The sequence below is a fragment of the Calidris pugnax genome, unplaced genomic scaffold (assembly GCF_001431845.1).
Source record: "Calidris pugnax isolate Ruff unplaced genomic scaffold, ASM143184v1 scaffold56, whole genome shotgun sequence".
Taxonomy (NCBI): Eukaryota; Metazoa; Chordata; class Aves; order Charadriiformes; family Scolopacidae; genus Calidris; species Calidris pugnax.
The window spans coordinates 6,616,219-6,631,019 of record NW_015090839.1 but is presented as its reverse complement, the minus strand read 5'-3'; the positions used below and the strand labels follow the sequence as shown (position 1 = coordinate 6,631,019).

Genomic DNA, 14,801 nt, shown 5'->3' with positions numbered 1-14,801 from the left:
CAAGCAGAGAGGCGCAGGGGCTGCCGGGTCAGCCCAGGGACTGGGGAGGTGAAAATGCCTCTTGTCTTTGAACCGGCTGTGCCCCTCCTCCCTGCCTGCTCCCACAGCCGAGCCAGGATCTGCTGCCCCGGGATGCTCGCGCTTCCCGGGGAAAGTCACTGGGAGTTTGGGATGCACAGTAAAAAGTGGAGTCGCTGGCACCATCTTAAACATCCTTTATATTCAAATATTGAGGTCAGTCTTGATGACTTGATGCCAGTTCTGTCTTCGATTAATAGATAAGGTTCCCACTGTATTTGCAGTGTTACCTAAACAATCTATTACTGTAGGGAATAACTACAGTACTACAAATACTAAGTTAAAACTATTTTGTTAACTAAAGCCATTGGCAAATATTTAAGAATGTCCAAGGCATATGAATGGGCAATAAAGAAGAGATACAAGATAGCAAAATTCTTTCTTGTATGATAAAGTGAACACCATACAAAATAAAATTATTTTTAAACTTTCAGAATTATTTTACTTACTTAGAAGCAAGCCTCCAGAGCTGCTTAGGCTACAATATGCTAATCCAGCCAATTCCCTGTCAAAACACAACAGGAATATTTTACGGCAAGATTGGTTCTAGGAATAACATGTAGTCTAGTAAAACTGTGAGGAGTATCCACAATAGCTGCTGTTGCATTGAAAACACAGTCCTCTAATTAGTGAAGAAATTCGAAAGCCTGTGAATCTGTGTCTTGCAATGAACACAAATATATTGTAGAACTATGAAGATGTGTAATTAATGTTAGCATGTATCAAGTAATATTCAGGATTAAAGCATAAAATCTACAGTTGTCTCTTCTGTAAACTCTGATGCACTATATCTGAGAGCTGATTACGTGGGGAAAAAAGCTAATGCTAAGTTATCATCTTCCAGACTCTAATTAATCACTTAGAGACCCCAGCTCGAGGTGCATTGTGTGCTCAGGAAATCCAGGTGCATTTTTTAGCTACAAGCTGTTAACTGTGGATCTGTGGATCTAGCTGAAGAGGATGGTACTACAGCTGGAAAAATCTCAAAAATGCTTCCTTCTGCTCATCAGTATCATGTATGTTTTGCTCTGTTTCAACCAAACATTATTAGTCCAGAAACTATTTTTGTGGGGATCCTGGACCGTTTGAGGGTGTGGTGAATGTGAGGAATGATGGGTGGTGCTGGATGTCGTGAGCGTGTCACTGTCACGGGAGGCTGTGCTATCTGGGCAATTTACCCAGTGGCTGCATGAAGTGAACTGGGAACGTTTGATTGCTGTGCAACTCTGTAAATGAAGGTTTTGTAATGGAAGTATGGTTTCTGATTATTTCTTGATGAGTGCATGTCTCAGCAGTCCTTCAACTTAAAGAAAGGCTCAGACGTCCCATGTCCTTACTACCTCTCCCAAGATAGTCACAGGAGAATAGCATGGGTACTGCAGTGGTCCTGGGGAGTGCAAATGAGACCCAAAAGAAATTGTTTGTTGCTTGGAGTCATCAGAAGACCATCTGGGCTTAATTTTGTCCTAAAATCAGACTGTGCTGCATCTAATTAAGCTCTTTCAATGGCGATTGGTATCCTTTCGGTAGTGAAGCTCAGAGCACCTTGCAAAGGTATTATTATGACTACTCTTTTTAAAGATGAGGAGGCTGATGCCCAAGGACAAAAATGTGTTTGCAAGAGGCCTTTAATTTGTATTTTTTGGAAAATGGAAGTTCTAAGACAGATGATAGCCAGTTCAAGCTTTCACTGTAGATAATGAACCTGTACTTGAATCATCTGTTTGGACCCTTGTACAGGTTACAGGTTTCTTGAGTTCATTTCAGGAGAGAAGGCTGAAACTCAACCTACTGCTCACTATAGATCAATATTCACATGTAATTGAGTTTGGACAGTATGGACATGCATGGTCAGCGCTAGTCTGTCAAAATGTTACCCTGTAAAATCCTGAGGTTATATCAGCAACCACCACAGAGAAGAAAATCAATGGTGGTTTCTGTTCAACAAGTGCTTATCATTGGGTTTGGTGAGAGAATATGAAATAAAGAGGATACCTGAGCTCATCCTAGACTGAGAATGCATGGGTACACCACACGAGAGACCTACACTGTGATGGGCTGTGGGGCTGCAAAGAGCATGCTCTGCATTATGCACAACGTGCACGACTGTTATGGCATGGTCTGTGGCCTCTGCGCCACGGAGTCTAACACAGCTGCTGTTTTCAGTTAGATTGGTGAGAGATCTTTGGGTGGTTGTGCTGAAGAGAAAACAGAGTTCTCTTAACTCCTGTAATTGCAGAAGAAGGAAGGCTAGTAAAATATTTGTCTATGGTAGGGCAATGCCATCTAGTTACCAGTCTACCAGCTGTCAGGCTCCTGACTCACATGTAATGCAAACTTGACCATTTTATATCCTCTGCTTTACAGCAAAATGTCAAAGTCCTTCTAGGGCTTATGGGCTTTTTTTTAATATCATCTTATTGCAATTTTTCCTAAGAGCACCTTTGAGGTAGTATTTTCAAGGTATCAATGCTTCCTGGCCCTTGAGTACACTAGCGGTATGAGAGGACCCTCTTCAAAGCCATCCTGAGTGCAGGCTGAGGTCTGAGAGGTCTCCAGAACTTGAGTGTCAGAAACATTTGTGGTGAAAACCAAGGTCAGACCTACATGCCTTTGGTTATGTTTATCACTGGGGTGGGGGAGGAGGGAAGGGATGGATAGGGAATGTTTGCTTTTTGCTGGATATTTTTTTCTTTCTCTAGGTGGAAGGTTTCTCTATGTTATTTGGTAGTTGCTTCAGGTGGAAAATCATTTCTCACCTTGCAGCAAAAGTATGCCTGGCAAGGAGTGAAGTGTTATAAGAGCAGCACTTCATGCAGTTGATTTTCAGCCAAAGTAAAGTCCCTCTGGGAGCAGTTACAACTGGTGAAATTTTTTAGCAGGCTTGAAATTGCTCTGACTTTGGGGTCTGAGGAAACCTCTTGCTATCTTTGCAGGAGTTGCATAAGTGACATCATCACATGTCACTTTTTCTTCTGCCTGGACACAGTTCAGGTGGGCCCTTGAAGCTCTCAGAACTAAGCTGGAGCAAGAAAAGGACCGTGCTGCCATAGTAAAGCAAAAGGCTTACTATAAAGGACATGTGAATTTCTTAAATGAAGGAACTGTTTGAATGCTTCCATCAGCCTTCTTCAGGCAAAGAACTCCCATTTATTTTTGATTTATAGCATCAAGATTCTTTTATAATCTTCAAGACATTAATGAAGGAATTTCAAATTAATAAGTATCAAAAGGGACTAAATAAAAGTGTTTTAGCAAAGCACACATTGATGGAAATCTGGCAATTGCATACTTTCAAAAAAAATAAAAACAACCAAGTTTAAAAAAAATCTGTGAACCACGGTGCCTTTATCTGGAGGAATCATACTGGCTAAAAAATATATACATGTCAGAATCTATTGATCACTCAGATGAAATCATTATGAGATGAAACATGTAGTGGTGTATTACATACTGTATTTTTCATGGCCAGACTGAGAAGGAGCCCAGTTATAGCCACACAGGGCTAGTATTTTAGAATCTAAATAAATGACTGCATTTTAATATGTTCTGGGAAAAAAAAACCTTTTTAGCTGCTGTGAACAAGTTAGAATATTTAGACTATCCTCTTTTTCTTTTCTTTTTTTTTTTAATCAGGGACATCATATATTCACTGAACAGTTTAGCTTCTCATCTGTCTTTTTTTTTCTCTTAATCTAGTGCCAGGTGTTTAAGAAACAGGCAGCAATGGTATTTCAGTAACCTGTTTTCAGCATTATTTACATACCTTTGTATTTTTCCGTGGTGATCGATGCTCAACCATAGTGGAACCTCAGTCAGTAAATTTTATGTGCAACTGTTGAAGTAATTTTAGTTTTAATGAGCCTGTTCTGGGTATTTTAATGTCCCTTTATAAATATTTATATTTTCAATATGTCTTCATTTAATTGAAAAGATTCTTCACATTATTTTCAGACAACTGCAGGTAGTAGGTGTAATGACATATCAACACTCTGACCTTTTAGCTTCTGGATTTCTATTAGTTCATTCACATTTTGCTTGTCATATATACAATATATGTAAAATACAATATACATGTATATTGTATTTTAGTTTGTATATTATTTTCCTCTATGGGCTGTTGAAATGAAGGGTGTTTTCCATACAAACAACTTAATAAACTGAAAAGGAAGAAAATATGCTGTTGCACACTAGCAGCTGTAATGCAGAGTATGTCTGGAGTATAAAATCAGTCTGCACTGCTACTAGAAATCCACACTGAAATAATGTTTAATATTTGCATGGTCATCAGTCACAGGGATGCTCTCAAGTAATATCCCTCAATACAGCAACAGCTTCTGACGTTCATTAAGCTGTTTTGAAATTATTTCAATTGTTTATCTAAAAACACTGCTCATTATGATATCCTGTTGCCATCACTTTTTTTTATAAATGTCATCGATGAATTTCTTCTACAACCAGTGTCATTTTGAACTGCTGTAAAATTCACCAATGAATTTTGGCTGTGAAGAGATGGGAAGCAGTTGTTGTTAATTCCACAGAGAGCTTGTTGATGAGGCTCCTCCCCTAGTAATCAGCTCTTAATGTGATTTCTACCATTGCAGCTTAATAACTCAATCAGCTGGCTACCTACTGATTTCTTGGGAAATAAGACCATAGTTAACAGTCTTCATTGAGGTTTTTTTTTTTTCACCTGTTGCACCATCTTATTCTTTATTCTCCTTTTTTCAGTTTCATCTCATTATTTATAGGTAATCTATCTGTTTAATATTCTTCTTTTTGCTTGTTCTCCAATAGCTATTATTAGCTGATCCAGGCATATTTATTTCTTTTAGCTTCATGAATCTATTGCGTTAAGACCCTACTAAATTTAATTCTTAATTTTTAATCTCTCTTGATTTGTCCAGAACTTTCTGGCACACAAATACAAAGCACATAGTACTGCATTCTGTTTTGTACAATGGCAGAGTATTTTTTTTTGTGCATTATCATTTGGTATCTCTATGAATATACCTAAAAATCATTTATAAAACTCAATGGATTGAATACCCATCCATGGCACTCCAGCATAAAATAGATGGTAAACATGTCTACTCTGCCTCAGTGAAGCCAGAACAGGGGGGTTGAAAGGACCTTGCAAGAAATTGTGGTGGAAGGCAGTATAGATATTGAAACATCCTGTGAAAAATTGCTGATGTTGGCAGGTCTACCTATCTCTGTCTACTATAGAGAGGCTATTTAAGGCACAGTATATTCTAGTACAAGTGTTACTAGCTTATTGAAACCAACATCAAGAAATATTTTCTCTCAAAAATGTTGACCAAGGACCTTTAGAATTAGTTAGCATGTACAAATCATTCATATTTCTAAGTAACCCTGCTGATTTAATGATATTAATTTTTGCATTGTAGCATTTTTATTCCTTTCATTATATTGAAAAAACTACAATTTTACAAATAAACCCCCTGTAGTTGGTAAGTCTGCTTGCTAAAAAAGTCCCGTGTAACATGAGTTAATAACACAGCAGTAACTTACACTGCTTAATTCAAGTAAATGTAAATCACACTAACAGCTTTTTGCTGCAGCTCAAAGATCAGGAAGGTGCTGCAGCTGAAAAGTACTACTTTTAAGGTTTTGTTGAATGGGGTTTTGACTTTTTAGAATTCTGATAGTTGTTACATATTTCTAGAATAGCCTTGTGAAAACGGTATGTTCTTTTTGTTCTCTGTCACTTCTGAAATAAAACTTGTGTTGGCATTAGTGCATGTGGATCCATCTATGGTCATATTAAAAATATTAATTAAACTGAGTGTAGTATTCTTGCAGCTCAGCCTTAGACTGAAACTTAGTAACGTGTATGATTTTGTTTTCCCAGATTATACAAATCTCTGTCTGAAGGAATGAATATGAAGGACCAGCTTAACTGTACTTTTGGTACTTCTGAAGGTGGACTGCAAGGCAGGGAGGGTGTTGTAACCCTTACCTATGGCCAGGTTGAAGATCTGGCAGCTCAGCTGCAGCAGGCTCGGTCAGAGCAAAAGGACACAGAGATGAAGCTCCAGAAAGCCCTGGAAGCTTCACGTGAGGCCAATGAAAAAGTTCAGAAGTAAGTCGCTCATCTTCTTTTAAGAAAAATTGCAGTTAAAAAAGCTAATGAAAAGTTGTTTCTTCTTCTATTTTGTCTATGATTGAAAGCGTGGTGATAGTCAGAAAAGTTCCTTTAAAATGACTCTTTCTTTGTTGGCCATTCAGCTCGTTACTCAGTGTGAAGCCGATCATTTTAAGTTTTATAGTATTACGCAAGTCAGTGTGCCTGTCTTTACTGTTATGGAAACTTTGCAAGGCACAGAGAAAGTGTTTCCATCTCCAGTTAATGGTTTTCACTGTCCTTTACCCAACGGTAATCCTATGGCAACAGAGTACTTGCATTTATAATTGAATGGTAGAATATTGAGGTTCTCATTTTTGGTCTGTTATATATCTGGCAAGTTTCATACCATGATAAATGCTGATGGGGTTGTTTAGGGGTGGCTTCAAAAGCTCACTGAAACCAACAAGAAGTCTCCGAGTCAGTGAACGGGGATTGTATTCTCCTTCCCATCATAAGATTCCCTGTTAAAATGTTACTGAACTCCAAAACCTGAAGTTTATCTCTATTATAGTCCTTATTGTCGTGATTGCTATTACTATCACATAAGCCTTTGAAAGTCTGATTGCTGGGACATAGGCAAATGTGTATGTGGAGCTACTTCACAGTCTGGCACTTCCCATCTCTGCTTTATTTCACCAGCTGCAAAATAGCCCTCTCACACCCTTCCAAGGTGGTCAGTGTTGAACTGATGCAAATTTGCCTGTCAGACCATATTTGACTTCAACTTTAATGTGTGCAGCATATTTCCAGAGTAGCCAGAAATAGGCTTAAAATATATTGCAAGGACCTAAGAAGAGTTCTTCCTGTTTAAAAAAAAATACATGTTGAGTTCTCCTTTTAAAAAAATAAAGACATTATATTTTTATGGTTTTAATTTATTTGTAACTACATAAAATATAGCTAAGTTTTACATATGTATGAAAACACATATTTTCAGTCATCTCTTTAAAACCTCCAATGGTTGGTTGAGAATCATTCACATCTTTTTTTCTGAACACTTAGATTTACTAGAAACTTCAGCAGGTGCCTGCTTGATATAAATAAAACTATGAAAAATAATTACAGCATGTTAAAGAGAATAGTGGCTAAACCTTTCTGTATGTTGTTTAAAGTTGTGATTTTGTTTCATTTTATTAATACTCATTTACTAACTGTAGCTATTTAAGTGAAGATTGTTTTTTGGGTTTGGGTTTTTTTTTTTAGCAAAACGGTCTCTTTTAATCCCACGTAACCAGGGTGGCAAGAGTAGAAGTGCAGCCACAACCAGAATTAAAGTGGTGGTGATGTACTGCTATAGTTAAAAGAATTTACGCAATTTAACATGCTCAGCTACTTGGGAAAATTTTGGTCAGGTTAGTTTTCATTATTGCTAAGATCAGACCACTGAGCCTATAGCAAAATTAAACAATTGGGTGAAGTCTTTTGATGACAATAGCATGCCCTTTTTACCAAGAAACTGTGGAAATGCTCTGTGCGTCTTCCCAGCACCCGGAGTCATCCACCCCCATCTTATAATTCAACCTGCAAACAGATTAAGCAGCTGAGTTTGTGGAAAGTGTGTTTACTTTGAGCTAAGAACCCTTGTGTGACACTATAGAGATTCCTCTGACACCTCTGGGAGAGCTACACAGACAGTTCGTACTCATCAGCAGGGAAACGGGGCTGAGAATTCCCAATTTCTTTGTAACCTCAACCGCTTCATACAAATCAGTGTTTGGCAATTAGGCAGGAACTCATTTGTTAGCTTAACGTTTTATTTCAGAGATGTAGAATATTCTACATTTCAAAAAGGAACTGACAATTTATAAATCTGCCAACAGAAAGGCTTCTTGGTTAATTACAGTAGTATTAATTATTAGCACTGTCTTATGAGGATGCTTATTGTAATTTAAAATGTGACACTACAATTCATAGCCTAAATAGCATTCCAAAACATCTTTTTTCTTAACTGCTTTTAAATGCTCAAGTAAAATCGAACTGTTTTTAGCAGTTATATAAAGTAGCTTCTCAGTTTTATTCAGTAAAATATCTTAATGTAGCCACAGTTAAAAATCAGAAGAGGAAAATATTTATAAGGTTCACTAAGAAATAATATAATTAGAATAATTAAAATAATTTTGAAAAAGAGTGTGCTTTGTATCTTCATACAATGTGATTTACTGGTGTTCAGTATGCCTTTGCTAATCTGTTCTCTGATAACACTGAAGAATTTTTTTATATTCTTAAAAACTTCAGTGTTTGCATTCAGCATCATATACAGAGCTTGAAATAGAGATGTAATTTCTCCACGGCGTTGCCATCATGTCAGCCATTTGTGTACCCACCTGCAATTGTTGCTTTCTAAATGTGAGATCCAAGTCAGAATAGTGGTCCTGTGTTTTCCGTCAGGACACAAAGCATCTAAAAAATTTCTGGATCCTATCCCGCATGAAACAGCAGCTGTGAACCAGAAGGGGGATATATTGGAATCTGCTTATAGAGAACTTGGATATAGTAAAATTCTGTTTATACTGAAATAGGGTGAAATCTCCCATGGGCTCGCTGCAGTGTGAGATATAAATTGTGACTCTGTGCTTTTGCCCGTGAAGATGATTCGCCGCCCTAGCAGGGATGGTGGTGTGAAACACAAAATGTTGATGCTCAGAGGGTGAACACACAGATTTAGCAGCATTTGTTTGAATCTGTTTTGATTTTTGAAACATTAACAAGTTACACATTAGACTTTCAAGAGAGCACTATTCTAGATTATAAAGTAAATACACATTTTAACAGTGTGGTGTATGTAAAAAAAAAAAAGCATGTATGTGCACACATAATACAGCGCATATTTGAAATTATGATGACCTGCATGACACTTACTATTTTTAACTTATACTCTGTAGAATGGCTATGACCATAATTTTCTATATTTAATTAATGTTACTATTTCATGGTTACAAACAAAGAATTAGGACAGCAGTGCAGAATTCACCAGGAGCATTGGCTCAGCGCCACAGACACCCTGCAAGTTTGTCCTGCCGGAGAAGCCAGGAGCCAGCTGGTGCAGCCCCAGCAGGGAAATGGGGCTGACCTGGAGAAGGTGGCTGGAAAAGCCTGTGAATTAATTAATGCCTCTGCCAGCAGAGGAAGAAAGACATTTTAAAATTGTCCTTCCTGCTGGAACCTCTGGGATTGAGGAGTGGCTACTGATGTCAGTGGGATCAGAGGAGGTTATAATGTAATACCAAATCAATATTAGCCAATTATCAGTAAAGGTTGAGGCCACTTTTGATGTGTTTTTTTCCAGAAAAAGTTCTATTTTTCTGCAAGAGGTTTGCAGATGGAGTGAATTTTAATGCAATTTGTCTATTGAGGGCTTCTACTTCTCACAATTTAATGATTCTAGCTCAGTGAAGTGTAGCTCTCTGCGTGTGGGCACAGCTGCGCTTGCACACTCACATAGCTCTGTAAGGTGGCAGTGGAGGGTGCACATATAGAATTTCTATGTAATCCTCTAAAAGTAAACACAAATCCACAAAGTAATGGTGCAATGCTAAACTATACAGGTAGGAAAATAAACACAAATGGTGAATGCTGCTTGTGCACTTTGTTGACTTAGTTCTTATTATGAACAAAGCAAGTATATAAGTGATGTAAAACAGAAATTCTTAACTTCAAAGTCTCCTCTCCTCTCCTCTCCTCTCCTCTCCTCTCTTTTTTTAAGGAGGATGTCAGGAGGGTTACAGATTTGCATAAAATATTTCAGTGGATTGAACACAAAAGAAAACTAAGAAATCTTCTTAATAAGCAGATAGATTTATGAAAGGGAATTACTATCTCTCATAAAATAAATACTATCCTTAGTAACATTTGCTTTACATCTTAAAGGTGTGATTTTTTTGCCACCTAACTTTCATTGTTACTGGAACACACCCTTTTTTTTGAGTAACCCTGGATTTCCCTCCAGCATTTCTGAACATATTTTCTCTGCTTTCATAGTTGCTCACTTAGTTTTGTTCCTTAACTGATGCTGAGAAATTAGTTGATCGACGACACAACAAAACCAAACAGTTCTTACCAGTGTTTGACACAGTAGAAAAGAATACAAAATTGGAAAGAAACAAGGAACAAGCATTTATTAAGTGTTTAGAGTCCCCTTCTTCTGCAAGTAAAACTAATCTTCCTTCTGAGTACAGGAGCTCTGTGTGCTTCACATCAGTGTCCAAGACGTTCTCCAGTGCTGGCTGGAGGGTCTAATCTTTCCCAGAATGATCCGAGCAGTGCAGTTCAAGAACAAGAATGAATATTTGAATAATCACACCACAATGTGAGGTGACCCTCCGACAGGGGACTGACCAGATACACATATGGATTTTGGGAAGACGCTCTGATGCTCTTTTTTAACACAGCTGTGAGAAGAATGTGGCTAAGACCCAGTAGTCTTTCTGGAGTATAGCTGGCAAAGGAAACCATGAGGAGAAGAGAATTTAACACATGGGTGTAAGAGAGTCCGCTTCATTGATGCGATCTGAGGGGAATGTCTAATGACTGGAAGAATCAAACTTGGCAATGAAAACACAAAGCTCTTTTCATCAATTCAAACGCAGACTCTAAAGCTGCAGATGGTTACCTCCAGCCTTGCCTATTCAGTGCGGGGTTGTATAAAATGGCACTTTGGTGAATACTAATAGATCAAAACAAAGATTTAATAACTTAAAGATGTGGTGTTCATTTTTAAATAAGGATACAGGTCAGTGTCTCAGAAAAGAGTGAAATAAGTATCTTTATGTATGGGTCTAAAGTCTCTGGAGATTTTTAACTGCAAACATGCTATCTTTAGTGTGCAGATTGTATTCAGCACAGCTATGCAGGGAACAGGCTATAAGCATGATTTCTGAATTATTAGACTAATTTAGCCTCTTTGCAGCATGTAAATGTTGTTAATTAGTTATCTCCCTTTTAAAATCATACCTACATATATTTTGTAGCTCGCATGCTTTCAGTCACTCCTTGCAGATAAGAATGGAGCTGGTTAATTAGAAATTGCAGGCAGAAGCACTGCACAAAAGAAACAAGTTTTACATTCACTGGGACTTAAAGCTATTTGTTTTGGAAGAACCACCAAATGTCAGATAATTCAACTGGCTTTATTTAAAATTTTAGAGACACATTTCTTTAATTTTCATATTTCAAAACAATAAATAGGATTTAATGCCTTACTTTATTAAGATGTTACATTTAGATATTCAGACTTTGCTATTAAAACTAGACTGGCTTTTTTTTTATTAACAAAACTGTATTCTGCTGAACGTCAGATCAACATGCTAACTACTGGAGGCTAAGAGTACAGCTTCTTAGATGTACTAGTTTCACTGATTTGTGTCAGTAAATAATTTAGCAGATGTTAAAAGTCATTTTGCTTTTAATGAAAACCATTGTGCTGCCTGCTGCTGCGAAGTTCTACTGGGACTGAATAGTTGGTAATCTTTTAATATCATACGGGAAATAATTTAATTGGTGCTGGCATTTTGAAATGTAAAGTAAGTTCTGGTGACTTGTTGAAGAATGTAGATGTAGGGTTAGTTTCTTAGTCACAGCAAATTGGCTTCGCTCTGTTGCACTGAGTTGCATTCATTTATCCCGGTTAAGGATATGACCTGTAGTTTACTGAGAAACAGATGCTGGTGGGTACATTCAAAAGACGAGCGAGGGAGGGCAAAGTGCTAAGAATCTCTTACTTGCTATAGCAAGCCACAGTAGTCAATGGTTATGTGAGTTTGTATGGAAGGAAATGGAGAGCTGAGTAAGGTGACTCTTGTAGCAGTCTGAGATACCATTAGCAGCGGTTCTGGACTTTCAGAACTGGATCAAAAGTTATTAAAGGAGATTCGACATGGAAAAAACTGCTTGATGAGGACTGATGTGTTGGCTGCCTCGTGCAATGATTAAAAGCAGATTATAAGCTCCATGGGGCCCATAAGAGATACACAATCTCCACAGGCGGGGTTTTATGGTGTTTAGGAAACCCACACTAGCCAGATGGAAGATTCCCAGACACGCAAAACCACCACATACCCTGAAGAATTCTGCAGAGTGCAGCAGAGCTGATGCAAAGTTTCTTTGGCATGCAAAACATGAATAGGAACATGAGAAAGTCTAAAACACAAAATCCAGTAACAATCATGTCATATCATATATTAAAATATTACTATTAACTAGAGTAGCAATAACAGGCAGCATGAATTTACTGGGTTTAGGGGCAATAGGCTTGGAAATAGCCTGCTCTAGGAATTTAGTGAGGAATTAAGACTAATTGAAATGTGTGAAGAAAGTCATCTGTGATCTAACTGAAAGCAGTACATAGTAGGGTCAGAATTTATTTAAATACTTGGAATTCTGTGCTAACGCCAGTGACTTCTCTCAGAAAAATTCCCCGCAGACTACAATAATATGCATGGTGAAATGATGAATTAAAAAGTCTTGTAGAAATACCTGTTTGTTGTAAGAAAAGAATTGCGTAAGCCAGTGAGGTTATGTGCAGCCCCAGAAAAATTCAACATATGGAATGAAATACGTTTTCTGGGACTAGGGGAAATGAAATATTGAACTAGTATTCAAATCTAAGGTAAGCTGAACAAATTCAGTCACTGGTGGCATACTCTCTGGACTGTTGTAGGTGCACCATGTTTGTGTATCACTGGGCAGATCTTGTTTCCTTGGTAGGGTACCTTATTATGCATGCAAAGATGTAATGAAACGTATTTTCTGCATTAGATTGTATTATCTTTATTGGATGACACTTCACTTACCAGATTTTTAATTGCGTACTCCATGTTACACTCCAGGTAAAATTTGCAGGCTGTGATGGAGGGAGTGCCTGATAACTTAGTACCACTAATACCGATAACTTCCCAGCCCAAAGAAGAGAGGACTTGGGTTAGCATAAGCAGAAAATTTCTGACTGAAAAAAACACAAAACAATCGACTTTTTGTCTTTTTTGCCTGGATTCCTTGGACACCCAAATGAAGAAGCATGTGCTACACCAGAGCGCTGCACACTGCTTGCACCAATATCCATGCAGAGCAGCGTGACCTCAGACATTTTCTTTCAAAAGCTTCCTTGGCATCTGTGCAGCCCCCACCCCAGTATTCTGAGTGGTTGTTTGGGAGCAGGAGTACTCCTCTGGGTTGTACAGAATGGAGCTGAGTTTCCTTCTCCATCTGAGGAGATCCTGGTTCAGATCTTCTGTATCTCAGAGGGATGTTCTAGCCATGCAGGTTTGGTCTGGATGCTCTCTATTCCTTGCTTTGAAGTAGTACCATATAGCAGAAAATAATGGGGGCTTCTCAGGTCAGAGAACCGTGCGTAGGCTGCTCACCTCTGAGCAGTGATAGTTGGTTCTGACCAAGGATTTTTCTCATTTTTATCCAGTGCCTGTTGAACATAAGTGCAGAGCCAGTGACATATCACCCACCTCCTATTTTCCAAGTGCCCTTGATCACTACCCACAGAATCACACCTTCAGGTCTAATAACATTTTAGTTGCTTCTTCTCTAGAAATTCATAGCTTCAGAAAGAGAAGTAGAGAAGGCTCTTCAGCCCTGGAGTGTACAGCTCTCCTGAGAAGTGGCAGATGTAAGTTAAAACCAAGTTTTCCTTAGAGCTGGATGCTGTAGCTGGCAGTCAGTATAATCTTCTATACTGGTTTTAAAAACAAGGAGTGTCTTCGTCACCTTAAAAGAAAGAAGCAGCCTCGGGTTAGTTTTAAAGAAGGGCAGCTTGAGGACTTCTGGCTATTTGGCTAGCTTAGGAACACCCTTCTCCTTAAACTAGTTGTTGCAAATCCCATCCCAAAGTGCTGCCATGCCCTCTGTGCAGTCTGGAGAAGGAATGCACCAGTGCAGAGTGCACATGGAGCTGTAGATCCCATTCTCAATACCAGAGTCCCGAAAGACAGATTTGTTGATGTTCAGAATTACTGCAGATGACACCCCTTCTAGTACTGATGATTCACAAAGTCTTTTGACATCCCGTTTTCGTTTAAGGATGGCCCTTAATACAGCAGTTTGTGGTATCAGTACCAAAAGTCTCATACAGTTACAATGTGTGATATTGCCAGAGCAGATTATGGGATATCATTCTCATGGATATTTTGGGTGTCATAAATTGTAGTGAGGCCTTTAGCATCTGACAGTTTATGATTGATGCCAGGATTATGTTCAGTGATGTACTTGACAGAATGAAGACAAAAATCCCAACCAAAGGGAATGACAGATAAGCCTTTCCTGCATTCCTTGCACACCCGAGATATCCATTGGCTGCAGGGAGTTTCACATGGATGAAGAATGCAAAACTGAGCACACAGTCTAAGTATTTATTTTCTTTGTGTAGTTATGGTTTATATTTACTTAACCTCTGCAAATTGTGGATTGCAGTGCAGATATTGTTTTCTTAAAGTATGGGTAGTTACAATATAAACACAAATATTTATCATCATTTGAATATTTATCATCTCCGCCTTTCACAAAAATATAAGCAGTGCTGAAACTTCATTCTCTCAAACACTGCAATGTATTCTATGAGAGTCAAATG

General features: G+C 38.2%; 1 protein-coding gene across 1 annotated transcript in view; it reads left to right on the top strand.

Annotated features, from left to right (window-relative positions):
* The window catches only part of MIPOL1 (mirror-image polydactyly 1), a 189,183-nt gene that overhangs the window by 158,255 nt on the left and 16,127 nt on the right, over positions 1-14,801 (top strand). Inside the window, exon 12 of the mRNA XM_014942052.1 lies at positions 5,954-6,184. Within this exon, the coding sequence (XP_014797538.1) occupies positions 5,954-6,184 (231 nt within the window). The remainder of the gene's footprint in view (positions 1-5,953; positions 6,185-14,801) is intronic.